The following is a 20,388-nucleotide window of genomic DNA, read 5'->3' as shown; positions in this document are numbered from 1 at the left end:
TTTTTATATTAATGCACATTATCTCTTTGATTATATCAGATTTCCTTACCTATGGAACAACGTCGGAATGCATCAAAATTGTACAATCCAACGACAATAGAAATGTTGCAACAGAAATATCCTTCTGTTCCATGGAGGGAGTACATTTCTACTCTGCTGCCGCCTCACATTGAGATTAGTGAAAATGAAATTGTTATTGTCAATGTTCCTGAGTATCTTACAAAACTAGAAAATATACTAAGCAATACACCAAAGAGGTAAGTGTGCTTAGAATTGAATAAATTAGTACTTATTTATAATGAATGTGTAATTTAGATTGTGCATATGTGCAAAACCTAGGCAATACATAGCAAAATCAGATGGAGTTCGTTATCATATTAAAGATTGAGTAACACATGTCATGTAGCCTTAACTTCAATATTTCAAGAAATTTCATGTTTCCACTTTAACTGACAGAGATTTAGAATGGATACAAATTATATTTTGAGTTTGAATTTTTAGTTCCCTTAAAATCCAATAGATGGCATGAGGGTTTGTTTTTGTGTGAAATGTTCTCAGTCTAAGCTGATAGTTTGCTTGCATATTGCATTTTGCTCTCTTCCATATTTATTTTTCTTTATTATATTCATTATGACAATGATATAGTTGTGAGTTTCTAGTTATTAATCATTTGCTGGAAATAATTAGATCACAGTACTAATTAAAGATTCTTATGTAAGCTAATTGAAATGTATGTCTATGTATGTTCACATGTGAAATATCATATTCTGTATATTTATGTTTTTCTCCAAGGGTCCAGGCAAATTATGTAATGTGGAGAGCTGCTGGTGCATCTATCAACTATCTGACTGAAGATGTTAGGAAACGGCAACTTAAGTATTACACTGCATTGTCTGGCAAGACTGAAAGAGAATCAAGATGGAAGGAGTGCATCGACATTGTCAGTGGAAGGTATTAAACTAGTTTTTTTGCTATGTTACCTTCTAGTGTACTCATTGTTATAAAAATAACTTTACATTTAAGTGCAAAGTAAATAAGGAACAGAACAAAGATTGATGAAAGCTTCATGACATAATTCAAATATGGCTGAAGATTGAAGGCGATATAAATGTAGCACACTTATCAAAACATTCTCAACACAATATTTGTGTTAGTATTGCTCACAATGTATTTATAAACAGCAATTGATTATTTTATAACTGGTAACGTTTCACGAACTTCTTACTTGTATCACCTGACCCAATGGTGTACGAAAAACACTTGTATATTACATTGTTTGCTGAATTGTTTTTTGATAAAATACATTGCCAGGACAGTTGTGAAATGCTACCTGATACAAAACAGTCAATGTGTTGTTCATAAATATATAACGATAATTATGCATTTTTCAGCACCAACCATAAGAGAGGCAATTTCTTCTGTTAAAACCTATTGTAGTTGTCTCACAAAGAGAGCATGAATTTATGTTGTACATGACTGATTATTTAATAATTACTTTAATAATAATTACTACATTTTAGGGATGAGATAGATTAATAGATACTCTATTGGTATCAGCTAATGTAAGTCATTTGATTTGTCAGAAAAATTATAGATTATATAATTTAACTCACTGGATAGTTCTATAAATAGCCTTTAAATTAAAGTCATATTCTTCTATTGTGTTGTCATCATAAATATAAATGCATAATTCTTGTACCCTTGTTCTGTTAAGTAAATGTCTAAATATACACATCTTTTTCTACTGCAGTCACCTTGCTACATACATTAATTACATGGGCGTTTGGAAGGGGGGAGCGTGGCCTCCCCTGGAAAATTAAAGTCAACCAAATATTATATATTTCACACACATAATTTCATTTCAGCCACAATAATATGTGTTAATTATTGCACGAACATGATAAATTCTAATTTAAGCAATGTTTTTTGAGGGAACAACACTATTATGGGGGGAATGTGCCTTGTTTGAGGACGTCCGTGATTAATTAAGAATATATTTATAATTTTATATTGGATTGGAACAATGTTGTTTACTGGGATTGATAGATTTTACATTTATTCAACAACAAATTGTATTTCAGTCCATTCATACTACCTATAATTCAATTATGCTGCTTTTAAGGTCAGCTCTTGCATAGCCAAATGGTGTTCTTACCTTTGGAACAAGTAGTCCCAGGTTCAACCTCCTATGGAAACTCCAAACTTGTGGTGTTCATTCATAACATGAGGACAATTTTGGAGCTATCTGAAAGAAATGATAGCAGATTCTGGTCTCGAGAGTCTATGACGATCGAGCTCAGTGCACTGACCATACCTTGCCAAATGACAAATGATTTTGAAAGTCTTGGGCCACAAAGGGTTGTTGTGTCTCAGAGTCAGTTATGATGACTGCATTCATTTTTCATAATTTTGTAAATCACGGTCTTCTATGCAAGTTATTGAAAAGGTTCATTAAACAGATTTCAACTTTGTAATTTAAACTATCATTATTTTTCAGCTTGTCCATTTCAACTGGTGCTCTTTACGTTCGAAAGTACTTCAAGGAAGATGCCAAGAAAAATGCATTGGAGATGGTAGAAGATATTCGTAATGAATTCGACATTATCCTTGACAATATTGACTGGATGGATCCTGAAACTAGGTAGGTGTTCAGTTAGATTACTTTATATATTAATAGATTTTCAAGATCACCCAACTCAGCTATGAAATGAATGAAGATTTACATGTATGAATCATGCTGATGATTGGCAGATGCTTGTGAAGAAAAATGTATTAGACAAACTTGGGTATGAATAGTGTATTCTTAGGGAGATTTCACACTGAAGCAACAGTCGATATGTGACACGCGACAAGCAACAATTTGTTTCTCTGCTCAGTTAACATGATGATATTTATATAACTGCACTAAAGATCATTACTCACCTGAAAGAAAAAAAAATGTATGAGGGTCATTTGGGAAGTAAATTCTGTTTCACTCTAGCACACGGAAGAGTGGGGTTAACGGCGTGCAGCCTGTAGCCTGGCTCGGTAAGAGTCTGGCAGTGCAGGTATGAGGATAGTTTGGCCATTTTCCGCTCCCATACAGCTGTGCAAAATGGCCACTGCAATTGAAAATCCTGCCAACTGCGAAGTGCGTGCAGTTATTCGCTTTTTGTGGGCCAAAAAGGTGAAAGTGGCTGAAATTCATCGGGAGATTTGTGCCGTATATCGGGAGAACATCATGAGTGACAGTGCTGTTCGGCAATGGTGTCGTGCTTTCAAGGCTAGACGAATGAACATCCACGACGAGACAAGGAGTGGACGCTCTTCAATTGTGACAAATGAACTGGTCTCAAAGGTGAACAACAAAATTCGCGACAATCGGCGGTTCACGATTACCGAACTGTAAGACGTCTTTCCACAAGTGTCCCGTATGGTGTTGTATGAAATTGTGACCGAGAGGCTAGGCTATTGCAAGTTTTGTGCCTGTTGGGTACCTAAACTGTTGTCGGGCATCCATATGACCAAGAGGATGGGATCCGCCCTCACCTTCCTCATGTGTTACCATACAGACGGTGACAAATTTCTTGATCACATCATCATGGGTGATAAGACATGGGTGTCTTACGTGAATGTGGAAACGAAGAAACAATCAATGGAGTGGGGCCACATCTCTTTGCTGCAGAAGCCTGTGAAGGGTAGACAAACATTTCCCATAAAAAACGCATGGCAAGTGTGTTTTGGGACAGAAAAGGGATACTATTAGTGGAGTTCCTAGAATGAGGCACAACAATCAATGCCCAAGTGTATTGTGAAACCTTGAAGAAATTGCGACAAGCAATTCAAAACAGGTGATGTGGCATATTGAGTTCTAACATTTTTCTTGTGCATGATAACCCTCGCATACATACTGCTGCTCGAACCAAGGACCTTCTTCAACATTTTCAGTGGGAATTGATTGACCACCCTCCTTACATCCCAGATTTGGCCCCTAGCGATTATCACCTCTTTCTACTAATGAAGAAGTGGCTAGGGCACAGTGCTTCAACAATGACCAGGAGCTCAAGGACAGTGTTACTGCATGGCTGAATGCACAGGTATTTTGCATAGGTATTGTAAACCTTGTTCGCCGATATGATAAGTGTCTCAACAGAAACAGTGCTTATGTAAAAAAATAGCTTTGATTTGAATTTAAAATTTTGGGTGCGTCAGCACTAAGGCTATTTTGCACCCGTCACATTATATGGGGACCAGCCCCTTATCGTTACATATAACAACTCTAACGTTGCATAACTAAAATCATAAAATATTAAAATCTTCTGACTTTCGTTAAAAGCTGAGGCTGTAAAGGGGCACTCAGCACGAATAAGGACAAAACGCAGGACAATACAAACAAAATTATACTGGCCATGGGGCCAGTCGCCAGAGCCTCGTTAGTCTTCAGTCCAGGGTGTACTATGTGGAAGTGAGGTTGACTATTGGGCGCCTACATGGAAGGTACTCCTTACACCCCAAATAGCTTAGAGTTGTCCCTTTCAGTTGTATATAATAAAAACTCTCACAATGTCCTGGTGTTTCTTTTACACTTTCCGAATGACCCTCGTAAGTAGAAGCACTGTTACATGCAAACCATGTTGTAAAATTTGTGCAAGTTATTGAAACTCAGGAGAGGTACGTTGTCCATGAGAAAATGAAGAAATCATATGCACTGACCTCAAACTGTATACACTTGACTATTTTCTCTCCTTTCCAACCTCATTGTCACCTTGTAATGAAGGGGTCCTGGGTTTGATACCCGGTGGAGACACATAGTGGTTCGGATTCCACTTTAAAACTGTAGGTCCAGTCCTTACTGTGAATAAAGTGAACTTAAAACACCAAATCAATCTATAAGTCAACCTTTTCAACCTGGATAAAGCAAATACTTAAACAATGAGGAGTGGTTCTCAATCTTCATGAAACCGTGCTCCAGTAAATTCTTTATTTAAAAGTCAATGCTCTGATCCACAGAATTTTCCTTGTAAATACCTTTCCAGTATTTACAATTTTATACATGTATACATGTGTACCCTTGAAATTAAATATTGATAAATAAATTCTGGCATAATCATAAAAGAGTTATAATTGTTTGATTATATGTAGGCTTGTTGACAAATAAAACTATGAATGATGAAGCAGTAACGTTGTCTCCTTGTAATTAAGTGATTCCAGTTTCGATGTAAGGTCTCCAGTTGGGTTCTTATCTAGAGTTTCTCATTGGGGTGAAGCATTCACTGTGCATATGTGAACAACAGAGGTGGCACGATGTACAGTATTCAGAAAACAGCCCAGTCCAAGCGACATGCAACCAACAAGCAACATGTGCAGTTTGTCGTGTTGCTTCAGTTTGAAAAGTTCAATTGATTACTGAGGGTACACATGTCCCTTGCAGCTTGTTGCTTGTCACTTCAGTGTGAAATCTCCCTTAGTGTTTAGATTATTTTCTCAGATTTTCAAAATTTAAAGTTGATATTTTGTCCTGCTTTTCAGAAAAAGTGCCAAAGACAAAGCAAAGTCAATGACCTCTCACATAGCTTACCCAGATGAACTTTTGGATGATAAGAAATTGGAAGAATTCTATGATAAGGTAAGCTCATGAGATTTATTTTAACACAAATATTTAAACCTATATTCTATTATTATTCATTTTGGACCCAAAAATATTAAGTCAAACATCAACTCATTCTACAAATTGTGTAATACGAGGTGTGGCTAGAAAAAAACTGGACTGTTGCTACAAAATCTTTTATTGGTTATTTTGTACAATATGAACATTATCCCCTTCAAAGTACTCCCCTGCACTATCGATACACTGCTCCATATGAATCTTCCATTGCTGAAGACAGTGTTGGAAATCATTTACCGAAACCATGTTCATGACCTCCGTCGCTTTTGTTTTCACAGATTCTATGGTCTTAAATCTGGTTCCTTTCAGTGCTAATTTGATCTTTGGGAATAAAAAAAAGTCGCACAGAGCAAGATCCAGTGAATAGGATGGATGTTCTAACACTGGGATTACATACTTAGCCAATAAAGCCTTGACTAAATAATAATAATTCCCTTTATTGCATTATTACATTACATACTGAATTTGCATTATCATATAATTTAGACAATTATCAACTATAAGCAACAATCATACACAAATATACAGCTATTCAATACATGTAATAAGGGGGGAACCCCCGAAGTAAGCCCGGCTCCTCCCGCCTACATTCGAGGGTATGGTCTTATTGTCCTGGTTCCTAAAAATATACCAGGACGTCAGTTGCTCCGAATTTGACGGTTCCCCCGACTTTATTTCCTCTATTTATTACTATTTGCATTTTAAAATAGGTATAATAATAATAAATTGTAATGTTATACAAGGAACATATACATGATATAATTGATGTACTTTATGTGATATTATTTCTGTTCTGGAATCCAGAACAGATGACATGACATTACATTACATAACAATATTAATAATATTATTTCAACAACATCATGAAGAACATCTTCAATAACATTCTCGATAACGTTTCCCTGGCAGTGAGACAAGCATGCATAATATTGGAGTCGCAGAAGATTCCGTTCCGGCATTCCAGAGCGGTTTGATGTACAAGATTATTTTCCTCATCAAACCCACAGAAACCAACTCACAAGTCCAGAGCCCCAGTCTGGCATACCAGAGCAGGGAGCCCAAAGAAAGGCCGCATCCTGCACCCACACTGATTGCTATTCATTAATTAGAAAGAAGAGATAAAATTAAAATTTTGGAGTGTGATATTTGTATTTGTATTTGAATTCTTTAGGGTCGTTACCGCCGCGTGCACAACTGCTGATCTGGCACACGTCCATGCAAGAGTGCAGCGTCTGCATTCCAGGGAGGGGACAAGGGATCACGACGGACAAGGAGCAATGTCCGTGTGAAGAACGATGCTTTATTGTCGTTGCTTCTCTACATTATAAAACGGCATCCTATCACGCCCGTCTCACTACCAGGGGTCATAACTTTTTGTTTTATTACATTATTATTTAATTATTTAATCAATGTAACGGGAGTGATTAATGTTTATGAAACTAAAAATATCCCTTTATTACCTTCACCTGTTAAAATTATATATGTTTAAAGTACAAGAAATATAAACATTAATATATTACATAAGAAAAATAGAATATGTTTAACCATGCTAAGCGTACAACTTGTGTAAGTTAATTGAACGCAATGAACATACATATATTAGATGATGTTAAATTATAATCTTAAATTGTAATTCTAATCTAAGTCTTGACTGACAATGCCGTGTGGGCAGAAACATTGTCCTGATGAAGAATCCATGACTTGCTTTTCCACAAATCAAGTTGTCGTCTTCTTACTCGCCCACCAAGGGCATCAGCATCGGAATGAAATATTGTTGGTTGACAGTTTGACCTTCGGGTACACAATTCAAATCAATTCACTGACATTTGAAATGTTTGATTCCGTTCTTGAAGTGCAAGACCATCCAGGATGCTTGTCGACGCAATCACTTCTCGACTAGCGATGGCCAGATCTGGATCTTAGCGGATCCGAAATCCGGATCCTAAATTTTTTCGGATCCGGATATGCGGATCCAGAATTTTCAGATCCGGATCCGAAAGTTCTGGATTTTGCTCCCCCCCCCTCAAATGTCAAGATGAGGAGAAATTGAAGTGGGGATCTGACCCCGAAACCACGTAAATATGTCATAGGAAGAAACAGGGGGCATAGGGCCTCTCTATACACCTGTCAAATTTCATGGGAATCGGAGGGGGACACTGGGGTCAGATGATCCCCACGTCAATTTGTCCTCATCTTGAAATTTGAGGCGGGTTTTGCCCCCTAAAACAGTTTTTTTAGACGAAACAAAAAAAAACACGTATTTTTTCCTTTGGGCCCCTCTATACACCTGCGAAGTTTCATGAAAATCGGAGGGGGACACAGGGGTCAGATCCTTACTTCAATTTGTCCTCATCTTGACATTTGAGGGGATTTTGCCCCCTAAAACAGTTTTTAGCTGAAAAAAAACACGTATTTCTTCCTTTGGGCCCCTCTATACACCTGCCACGTTTCATGGAAATTGGAGGGGAACACAGGGGCCAGATCCCCACTTCAATTTGTCCTCATCTTGACATTTGAGGGGAGGTTGCCCCCTAGAACATATTTTTAGACGAAAAAACATGTATTTCTTCCTTTGGGCCCCTCTATACACCTGCGAAGTTTCATGAAAATCGGAGGGGGACACAGGGGTCAGATCACCACTTCAATTTGTTCTCATCTTGACATTTGAGGGGAGGTTGCCCCCTAGAACAGATTTTTAGCCGAAACAAAAAAAAACACGTATTTCTTCATTTGGGACCGTTTATACACACACCTGCCAAGTTTCATGGAAATCGGAGGGGGACACAGGGGTCAGATCCCCACTTCAATTTGTCCTCATCTTGACAATTGAGTGGGTTTTTCCCTGTAAAACCGTTTTTTAGCTGAAACAAAAAAAACAACACGTATTTCTTCTTTTGGGCCCCACTATACACCTGCCAAGTTTCATGGAAATCGGAGGGGGACACTTAGATAACCTCCCTTGTTAGTCTTACACTTTGTAATTATATACCACTGCATATATTATAATGTTTTATTTTAATTTGTAAAACTGTAACTGTAGAACAATTGTATAATTTTTGTATAACATTTCTATCTTGTTATATGTGTTAAAGGTTTCATCCTGGAATGGAATGTCTCACATTTATGTGTGTTTTCATTTCCAATACATTCGAATGAATACATATTCGTTTCAATGGCATTTACAAAATCACCTCTGACATTTTATGTTAAACAAGTAAGATTATTTTTGTGCACGAGTGTGTTAGCCGATGCGTAGCAAAGTATTTTAGGAACAACACTTGAAAAAAATTCTTGTAGGACTAACTAATGAAAAATTTCTTTGTAATCGAAGATCATAATACCTTTTAAGGTGAGGTAATATTATAATGGGATTGAGATACGAAACTCTCGGATCCGGATCTGAGAGTTCTGGATCATCCAGATCTGGATTCAGATCCGTAACTTTTCGGATCCGTAACTTTTTGATCCAGATCCGGATCCGAGCGGATCCGGATTTTTCGGATCCAGATTTGTTTGGCCCTTTTTAAACCTTTAAATGATGAACACATGAGTGCGTGACAAACACACATCTCCGTACACTTCCTTCAACAAACCATAAGTTTCTGTGGTGGATTTTCCGAGTTTGATAAGAAACTTCAGATTGATACGCTATTCCACTTTCACACTTATTTTTTTCCCGACAGAGCACAGATGTGCAGACCACTTCGTCCACAAGCTACAGAAGAACTGAGCGCCGCGCACCCTGGGCAATCACACAGCCAATAGGCAAGATATCAGATTATACACCCATGCACCGCATATCCTTGACACGCTTGCCGTTAGTCGATAGCAACATCAATCTGTTTTTTTTCTAGCCACACCTCTTATATTAGAAGTATGGTTTTAACCTAAAATTTAGAGCAGCATATTTGTTTCAAATGCAAGTAGTGCAATATTGCAATTAGTTAACATTTTAATGTATTCATTTATTCTGAACTGGAACCCTAAGAGAGATTTGAAGTCATTGGTGTTTTTATAATGAAGTAAAGTAACAACACCTATGTACATTTTAGATCTTTTAGGAAATGTAAATTAGATGAAACTACAGGTAATTTCCTTCATTATCATTAGTTACTTGGAAAAGGCCCAACTGAACACCATACATAGGTGAAGTCATTGCTAGGGTTGGACGATATCGGAAATTTGATATTATGACATATTGTCACAGATGATACGATATGATATCTTTTCCACATCATGATATCGGCGATATATTATCTCCACGATATATATCACCAAAATATTATGATGATATATCACTGATATGATATATATTGCTAAAATATCGTCATGATATATGTATATGCTGCCAACACGATATATATCGCCAAAATATCATATCGATATAATGTTGACACCATATATGTCGTCAAAATATCATGATGATATATCATCAAGTTGATATCGCCTGGACAATATTTTTTTAATATCGTGATATATTATCTGGACGATATATCGCCCAATACTAGTTATTGCACTAAGAACACAATATGAAGAAACATACTGAGACCAAGGTTTCATCCACATCACAAAGTTCTTGTCGAGGCTTAAATGTAGACAATATACACAGTGACATTACTCAAGAAAAGGGGGGGGGGGGGGCTGGTAGAAGTTTAAACTCCCTCTCTGCTCCCTTTACAAAATTTCTTGGTCCACCACTGCACATTTCGTGGTTTTCCAAATGATCAATATATTACAATTACATTTAAATATCAATTGTCAATATTCACATGTTATGGACATACTAGTACATAATATTTCTTCATGCTCTTTATTTTGAGTGTTTTTGCATCACATGTTCATAATATTTCGTTTAAAATAAAATCTGCAAAAGTTGTGAAGATAGAAGCTGATTTGGACTAGATTTGCACTTTATGCGGGACATGAACTATGAAAATTATGCTTCCCAATCAGAAATGAAACCTAAGTATACAGGACAATAGTGCAAATCAACATATCCCTTGATTTCATATAGAGCATTGTCATATGTTATTTATACATATATTAATTGTCACTATATACACTCATTTTCATTAACTTAAATCATTAGAAATAGATATTTGACCTGTTCAATATCATTGTACAAATTGTATTTATCTGTGATCCAAAATCAATAAATCAATCAATACATGTAGATGTGTAAGTCATCATCATCATCCTTTGCCGTTTCCTGCCTCTGGCTGGGTCGGCATAGAAGTCAAGCCTCTCAATTTTTTCCTGGTCTTCTACCACTCCCATCTTTCCACGGTGTTCCAATCTTGGCCTTATTCCCACTCCTTGTGCATTGTAAGCTCTTACTGGTAGTCTTTCTGCATCCATCCTCTTCGTGTGTCTAAACCATCTCATCTGTGCCTGATCTATCCTGTCCTGAAGCTTCACCACCCCCACCGTCTGTCGGATCTCCTCATTCCTCATTCTATCCCTTCTAGTCTTCCCCAATATACTCCTTAAAAATTCCATCTCCACTCCCTGCATCTTTCTTTTTTCCCTCTCTGTCATTGTCCAAGTCTCTGCTCCATATGTAATTATTGGAACATAGTAAGTAAGTAACTAAACAATAATATGTGGTGGTAGAAAGGGATATCATAATGCTCAATATTTCTGTGAGCATATTTATCTCTATACCACTTTTGATATGTGCTTTTATTTCACTTCCCTCTGTATGGACCATAGCAAGGAGAGCAGGTAAATTACAGATGACGATTTTCTGATTATCCTATTATTTTTTATAGCAGTTTTAGAATTGAATATGCATGGAAAAAATTGTGATGCTTCATGAAATAGAAAGAGATTTGTTGTAACTTACATTCCTACAACATATGGAATTGAATTTAAATATGATAGATAGCATGTCCATGTATGTATTTATTTCTCAATTTATAAATATTTGCTTTATTGTCAAATTATGGATAATTAATACTTGCCTGCAAGCTTTTCATTATTTTCAAATGTAATTCTTAATATTTTGACTTGAAAGTTTTTGCAATTTCTTTTAATGCTCTCACAGTTATCCATACAGCATGTGATTCTTATTTGTATAATTTGTTTCAAAGTTGGTTAATGCATAAATATGGATTCCAGTAAGGAATATTTATATATCAGCATGAAATATATAAAAGTCCCTTGTATGTAGATCAATTCAAATATTGTATAAAATCGAACATACTAAAAGCTGAATTAAAGAGATAATATCAGAAACAATGTCTACAATGGTATATTATATTTAGAGATGAACCAATATATAATATACAAAGGATAACTTTACCTTTACTGTTATGCACCTAATGATTGTGTGTCTGCTGGCTTTCATTGTGGACTGGTTAGCACAGCACACTATGGTGCCAGGGGTTCCAAATTTCATTCCCAACCTGGGTATGGGAGTGTTCCCATATCAATTTCATTATACTTATCGTTGCAATTAGCCAAAAGTGGCAGAAACGTAACTCGAAATAACAAATCAAATTACAGGGTAGGATTCATAAGTAATGAGCCTCACTTTATACTGACGCGTGCGCACCCTGCAGCGCACTCCGCTTGACATGAACGGTGGTGGTGGGTATTGGCTTCGCAGCACAACGCGTGTCAGTTGGCTCCCAGCTTTCGGAGCGGTAGCATCGGCCTTAACAGTAGCCCCTATAGGGTGGTGCATGACATGGCGATATGGAAAGTTCGTTAGAGCAACGCTATGCGATCAAATTTTGCGTCCAGTTGGGCAAGTCTCCTTCCGAAACGGTCACAATGCTTCAACAGGCATTTGGGTTTGAGTGTCTGTCCTCTTCTCAACTCAAAAAATGGCACAAGGCTTTTCGTGAGGGCCGGGAAGAGATGACTGACGAACCCCGGTCTGGACGCCCGTCGTCGGCCCGAACTGACGTTTGTCCTGCCCGGACAGACCGTGAACGCTGCTTACTACCAAGAATTCCTGAAAAGGCTGAAAAGAAGCATCGCGCGCAAGCGAAGGGACATCAAGGACAACTGGAAGCTTCACCACGATAATGGCCCCAGCCACACCGCCTTCATCGTCAACGACTACCTGGTCCGAGTCAACGTTCCTGTGGTACCCCAGCCTCCCTACAGTCCGGACTTGTCGCCTCCTGACTTCTTCTTGTTTCCACGCTTAAAATCAGTGCTGAAAGGAAAACGTTTCGACTCCTTCGAAGACATCAAAGCAAATGTCAAGGCAGCCCTTGCAGCCATCCCAGAACAGGACTTCGGGGATGCCTTTGAGTCATGGAAAAGCTGCCTACAGAAGTGCATTGATGCAGGAGGTGCCTATTTTGAAGACTATTAGTCAGTTGTACCGATCAGCTCAATAAATATGTCTTTTTGAACGAAGGCTCATTACTTTTGAATCCTACCCTGTATATCAGATTCTGTGTCTGCCTCATTGTTTAGAGTGGACATATTTACATAATTGAATGAAGTCATAATAAATTTCTGTCGGCAAAGGTGAGACTATAAAAAGTTATTTATGATGGACGCAATAAAAGTGGTTTAAGAATTACTTACATGAAATTTTGTATTTCTGCGTTGCACAATTTAATGGTTATTTCCAATTAATTTCGAAGACTCTCTGTCTTCTCGCCAGTGCCACCAGATGGGAGAAAATGCAACTACCACCACCTGGGAACTAACAAAGCAGTGATGCGGTACCATCTCTGCTCCAGACGCCGTAACCTTAGTGAATAAAGACAGAGAGTCTTCGAAATTAATCGGAAATAACCATTAAATTGTGCAACGTGGAAATACAAAATTTCACATAAGTAATATAAAAAGTTAATATAGGTACTCACATTTTCCACGAAGCTGTTTTAAGTAATTTTTTATTAACTTCAGTAGCCACTGCCACCATCCTCGCTGGAACTTGTTGTCTCTCTGCTTGGCAGTTCTCCAATGACACAACAAATTCCAACGAGGATGGTGGCAGTGGCTACCGAAATTAATAGAAATTGCTTAAAACAGCTTCATGGAAAACGCGTGTACATATATTATCTATTACCGCATCTCTCATTCCCATAGTATGGATATGAAAATAAAAAGTTAGTTTTAAAGACAGACGAAGACATATTTGTTTCAATGAGTTCACCTTTCCGGCGTATATTACTTGATATCAATAAATAAGAATACCGATTGCCACTAATGGTAAGACATATTAACTAACAAAGAAGATACGTTATGTAAATTAGCCTAGTAGAGATCCATTTGAATCAAACTATTAAAAAAAGTCATTTACTTACAGTAGCCGATATGTAAAGTTCCATCGAAATTGAATGACTAGTGCTCTCATCTTTGGTGCAAACTGTACCATGTTCAATCTCTGCTAGGAGGTCCAAAATCATGAGAACAATTTCGAAGCAACTAGAAAGAAACAGAAGTGAACGTCATTCTATAAATACAGCAGCTATGAGGCTTGATGTTCCAACACTTTACCAAGCAGTTGCTACACCTTTGCACTTGTGCTAATCTTTATAAAAGTTGCCATGTGGTTAATCCTGATGAAACAGTACAATCATAAAACTACATTTTTTTTCCAACTCTATTTTAAAAAGTACTTTATTTTGATTTACATGAAATGAACTTTATAATCTATATCACTAAATGGATTCTTGATGATATCTTTGCAGTTGGATATCAATCCTGACCTGTACCTGGAGAGCATTCTCAACATGACACTGTTCGGCACTAACTATTCATTCAGTAAACTGCGGCAGACAGTTAACAAGACTGACTGGGTCACCCATGGAAGGCCTGCAATTGTTAATGCTTTTTATAGCTCAATTGAAAACAGCATACGTAAGTACCAACTTGTAAGTCATATGCTCTAAAACTCATTTTTATATAAACCAAAATATGCATTGAAAAAATCACAAAATTCCAAAACATATTTTTCATTTTCAAAACATTATATTAAAATACGAGGTGTATTTGGAAAGTAAGTACCTAAAGGGTGTAAGAAATAAAGAAAATAGTTTTGTACCTTTTTTTATTTGAATTGCATTCTACAGACCTTAAACTATTTTTCTACATAGTTTTCGCCATTTTTCAAGCATTTGTCATAGCGTGGCACTAGTTTTTGTATCCCATCATCGTAGAATGTTCCTGCCTGTGATGAAAGCCATCCATGCACTCATGCTTCAACGTCATCATCCTCGTGGAAACGCTGACCAGAATTTTTGATTCCAGGCAATCTGTCACAATTTCGTACAGGACTGTTTTCTTGAAATTTGTGGAAATTCCATGGAAAGCGACGATATTGTGAAGCGTCTGTTTTCACGAATTTCCGCTTCGACCACACGCACCAAATCCTCGGTCACAACAGATGACCGACCGCTCCTTGGCTCATCGTGAACTGTCTCACGACCTTCTTTAAACATAAAAAAAAAGACCTCTCACAGTTGATGGTGGATGTCTACCGGTTTCACGTTTCTTGCATTGAGAAAATGAAACACAAACCAGACTTCACATTTTCTTGAACATTTCAAACCTTCATAAACCTACGAAGAAAAAGCATGACCTGATCCCACGACTGCCTGTGGCTTACTAACGGATGAAGGATGTCAGCGAGAACTCACACGGTTCCGACTGCAGCGCTACAGCGGCAATATTTTCCAACGGTACTTACTTTACGAATACGCCTCGTACATAAGGTAAAACTTGTACCACGTGCCATCATTTCACCAAGTAAGTGCATGCTTAAACTTGATTTCAGCTACTTAATTATATTAAAAGTCTGCGAGTTCATCTAGTAACAAAACCTTTTGTGTTTAATTGATCATGGATGTTAACAGAAATTGTTAATTATACAACAGTGTACATGTCATTACTATAAATTCACGCACATTAAGTTGCATTTATTATTTCAACTTATTCATCATAATTAATGCACAAATTATTAAAAATAGATAATTTTGAACCTAATAGGTGCTAAAGTATCAAAAACAAAATGCTAAGATAATATTTCTAACAATATTTGAAAAATGTTCATATACTCTACTTTGGTTATTTTACGAGGACCATTTTTCTTGTAGTGGCAACACTGTGGTATACACTTGTCAGTTGCCGCTGGGACAAAAGACGATTGGGTCTTCTTTAGTCTTGTGCTACGGATCATGTGTAGGTGTTTGGTACTGAATACTAGTACTATTGTGTCGTAGTTAGAGGACGTATGTATTCCTTCCACATGCAACCTGAAATTTGATGAATATTCGCTGTTCTTCACCTGTGAACATTGTTTAGGGTGGTATTATACACACCCTTCACTTTAACCTCTTCTAACTACAACACAACAGTAATATTCAGCACCACACACGATCGATCCGTAGTACACTAAACAAGACCCGATCGTCTTTTGTCCCAGCGACAACTGACAAGCGAATACCAACAGTGTTGCCACTACAAGAAAAATAGCCCTTGTACATTGCATGTTTACCCATCTAGCCAACTAGGGTGAATGATGAATGATGAGAGGACCAATACAACGTGTCCATGCCTCACCTGGGATTCAAACATGGAGTCTTTCCTTTGTAGCATGTTATGCTACAGAGGCAATCAAATTACTGAAAAAAAATGTTACATAACTCACCTGCTCAATCAATGTATCAAATTGATTTTCTTCTAGAATAAACTGTATTAACATTATCACTTTTAAAAATATCAATGTTGAATAAAATAACAAAACTGCAGAAATGTTAAAACAAATTACAGATTAGTTATGAAAATACTGAATCAAAACAACTAGTGGCAATTTTACTCTTTAATGTGTAAGTTCAATAACTGTATAACTTTGAATCAATGCAATTTATTTTCTTTGTAATTTCAGAATTTCCTGCTGGAATATTGCAAGGTGCATTCTTTGCTAATGACAGACCCCGATACATGAACTATGGTGCCATTGGTTTCGTAATTGGCCATGAAATCACACATGGTTTTGATGATCAGGTATGTGCTACATTTTTTAAAATAATAACAATAATTATTATTATTGTATGATGACTTCTTAAAGGAATAACCAAGTTGTTAAATATTCCACAACATGGATGGCAATATATTGCATTCTGTCACAAATCCTGCAAACATGTTAACTACGGCCTTACTTAAGCTCATATTTTAAAAACAAGTTATGCATGTTCTCAATAAGTAGTTACAGGGCCGTATCAAGGTTTGTGGAGGCCCCTGGGCAAAATGTTTCGTGGGGACCCTCCATTTTTTTATTATTTTTTACTAGGAGCTTTATTAGCTCAATATATTAACCACCAATTTCCAACAGTTGAAATGGTAGACCTGATTTTAGAATCAGTAGTCATTCATAATATTGCAGATAGGTTTGCAGGGAGAATAGCGCAGTAAAATTCTGCGTCTAAATGTCTACAGTATATTATGAAGAGTGAACAGTAAATACTAAGGGGGTTCAGACAGAAACAAGAGAACTGAGCAGTAGACTGTACTTACGTACATAATTTATTATAAATTTACAATTTAGAGTAAAAAGCACAAAAGCGCTGCTTAAAGTTAGGTGTCCCGTAGTTCACTGATGCACCAAGAGAGAGCGCTAGTATCTCCACAATGTTTTTCCCCTACAAAAACTCACAGTTCTAATATGTCGTTATTAACGAAAGAAATTTATGTACTTCGTAGGATTATTTATTATCTTAATTGTATCTGAGAATTGATTGTTTGAATAAGTGTGCCTTATTTCCACACAACAGCCAAATCAATCCATGGTATAAAGTATACTGAGCTTCAGATATCTACAAACAGGCCAACTGAGAGCTGTGCTACAATTGGATCCAGAAGAGTGTAGACATACGACAATATTGAAGTTTTTCTTGTATGTACGCATTGCTTGCATGATAGAATTATTTTCCTGTAGTTTACGGTTATTACAAGCATAAGAAATTGTTAGGTTATTACAAGCATAAGAAAACAGTTTTTTCTTTGTGACGTTTCAGGAGAACACACGCTCCTTTCATCAGACATGTAATAACCTAACAATTTCTTATGCTTGTAATAACCGTAAACTACAGGAAAATAATATTGAAGTTTTTTTATTTTTAAAATACAACTTCTTATGTAATTTTTCACAAGCATAGTCAGCTGGTTAACAGATTTCTTGGTGGAGGCCCTTCACAGCTTCCTTTTGGTGGGGGCCCCGGGGCAATTGCCCAGTTGCCCATAGGTTAATCCGGCCCTACATAGTTATTACTAGTATGTTTGGTCATTCAAAGATTTTTTGCTGTCTATTTTAAGGGTCGCCAATTTGACAAGGATGGCAACTTAGTGGACTGGTGGCAGCCCAACACGAAGAAGCTTTATTTGGAGAAGGCCCAGTGCATCATATCACAATATGGAAACTTCACTGTCGAGGAAGTAGGAATGAACGTGAGTATAATGTATAATTTTACAGATATAGAGTGATTATCAAAAGTGCATTGTAACTACAGTCGGGATGCACTAGTAAGCGGCGTGGAACCACCTGCTCTGGTAGTGACGCGCCGTTGCCGGATTGATCTACTTCAGGATTTTCGCAAGCCCACAGAGACACTTGTAGGATTAAACATCTGGTTAAACAGTCAACAACGGGACCCTTCCATTGTTCTCATTCCGAATCTTTTCCTATTTAAAGGAACAAAGTTAACTACTTCTGTTCATTCATTCATTTTTTTATGTACATACAGGTAGCTCGAAGCATTAATAACACATGTACCAAATGTATCATTAATGTTAAGAAAATCGAGCAATTGCCAAGTGTTTCGTTGTAATTTATTGAACTCTGTATTGCCAGAGCCTGTATTGTCATGTAGCTTCCAAAATTAACTCACTTCACCCACCCACATGTGCCTCCCCGATGGTACAGTGGTAGGGTAAGCATCGTCGCCTTGTAATCAAGGAGTCCTGGGTTCGATGCCCTGTCAAGGCACATAGTGGTTCAGATCACACTTCCAACTGTAGGTCCATTCCAGATTAGCCGTAGTGTGCATAAAGTGAACTTTAAAACACCAACTCAATCAATCAATTCACACACAATTGATTTGTTCTTGATAAATTCTTCTCCGTAATACAGTAACTCAGTTCTGTGAAATTCTGTTTTAGAGGTGAATTTTTGTAGGTTCCACAAAATATATTTAAAAAATGTGTAAACGAAAGGAAGTTGTACGTAATTCACCCTAATTTTCAAGAAATACATTCTGAAGCTTCAACAATCGCAGCGTGACAAGGAAGGCAAAGAGGGGTGACATGAAATCAAAGGAGAACGATTTGCCACAGTTGTTCATAACACAAGATGCATTTTCTTTTGTTGGTAATTTTGATACGATACAACACAAGTAAAAAGATGCCGGTAGCTGATGCTTGCAATGTACCATAATAAAAACACAACAAAGGTTCTTTCAGTGAAGGTTTTCGGTTGCTGTGTAGAGCAGGAAGAGAAAATGTTTCATGCTTGCCAGAAAGTAAAATTCACACGGGAAGTTAACGTTAACCTACAAGAAACTTCAGATTCAAACTTCTAGATTCGTTAATTTATCACTTTACGACGGAAATAACATATATTAGCATAATAATACGTATGTGCTTCATTACGCGTGAAGTTTTATTTTTTCCCCGAGCTTGCCAACAGCTGATTAGTCTGTCCGCCTATTTGTGCGAACGTGGCAACACAGAAAACCCCCAGCCACACGGCAGCCAACGAGGAGACAGAATTTGGTCACCTTCTGCTGTTCTGCGTTCTGATTGCACACCGCTTCTTATCACGGACCGACTGTAGCCGTAAGAAACAGATTAACGTGGCACCCTGATTATGCATTCCTGGATATTACTAAAATATTCAAATGCTGACAAAGGCAAAATTTATTGTGTAAAAATTACACTAAAAACGTAATGTTTCCACGCTCTAACAGGGTCTTCTTCAGACAAGATTTATGGAGAACCTTCTTCCACACATGCAATCTAGGAATTTCTAGAGAAGGTGGAAGAAAATTTGAGAGAGGAAAAATGAGAAATATTGTCAAAAATTTGAAAATCGGGTCTGGGGGGAAAAAAAGCCTAAAAGGGGAAGAAAGAAAATATGTTTCTTTCTCTTCTGAGAGAGTTTTCAGGCTCTTTTAGGTTTTTGACTCAATTTGATTTGAATTATGTCTGAAGAAGACCTTGTTAGAGGGTCATTTTACATTTTTACGTTACATTTTTAGTGTATTTCTTATACAAAAAATTTTGCCTTGCTCAGCATTTGAATATTTTATTAAACATGGAAATAAGGCTTAACAGTGTTACCACTGGATTTTTCATTTTCCCACATTATACATTCATTCCTGATCATCCCAACATAGCAAAATGTTAAAAAAAAACATTGCATGCTTTTACAAAATTAGGGCAAAAGAATTAAATGCTTATTCATACAAATAATAAACCAGCAGAATTTTATACTAAATTGCACAGTATTTATAGATATACCGGAGACACAGTGATCCAGTTGTTAAGTTATCTGTCTATCATGCGAGACACCTGGGTTCAATTCCCAGGTGGGTGATGTACAGTTGAAATTTTTCCAACCTTGTCCTTGAATAAAAGCAGTTCTGGGGTTCACCCAGAATGGGTACCTGGTGTAAAGATGGCCAGAGGATGGTGCTGATCATATCACCTAAAAAATAAAAAAGCAGAGATTGTGAATATAAGAGGTCCTACCTTTATATGCACCTCGTACCTTCAGG

The 20,388-nt window shown here is 37.1% G+C and overlaps 1 protein-coding gene across 3 annotated transcripts in view; it reads left to right on the top strand.

Annotated features, from left to right (window-relative positions):
* Positions 1-20,388, top strand: part of Nep2 (M13 family metallopeptidase neprilysin 2) — a 115,663-nt gene that overhangs the window by 91,312 nt on the left and 3,963 nt on the right. For all 3 annotated transcript variants that reach the window (XM_083114797.1, XM_083114796.1, XM_083114795.1), the window contains exons 7-13: positions 40-257; positions 793-951; positions 2,498-2,641; positions 5,509-5,605; positions 14,308-14,476; positions 16,503-16,621; positions 17,930-18,061. In XM_083114797.1, coding sequence (XP_082970923.1) covers positions 40-257; positions 793-951; positions 2,498-2,641; positions 5,509-5,605; positions 14,308-14,476; positions 16,503-16,621; positions 17,930-18,061 — 1,038 coding nt within the window. The remainder of the gene's footprint in view (positions 1-39; positions 258-792; positions 952-2,497; positions 2,642-5,508; positions 5,606-14,307; positions 14,477-16,502; positions 16,622-17,929; positions 18,062-20,388) is intronic.

Source organism: Lepisma saccharinum, chromosome 29 (assembly GCF_977018435.1).
Source record: "Lepisma saccharinum chromosome 29, izLepSacc3.1, whole genome shotgun sequence".
In the NCBI taxonomy this organism is placed as follows: Eukaryota; Metazoa; Arthropoda; class Insecta; order Zygentoma; family Lepismatidae; genus Lepisma; species Lepisma saccharinum.
This window is presented reverse-complemented; position numbering and strand designations above follow the sequence as displayed.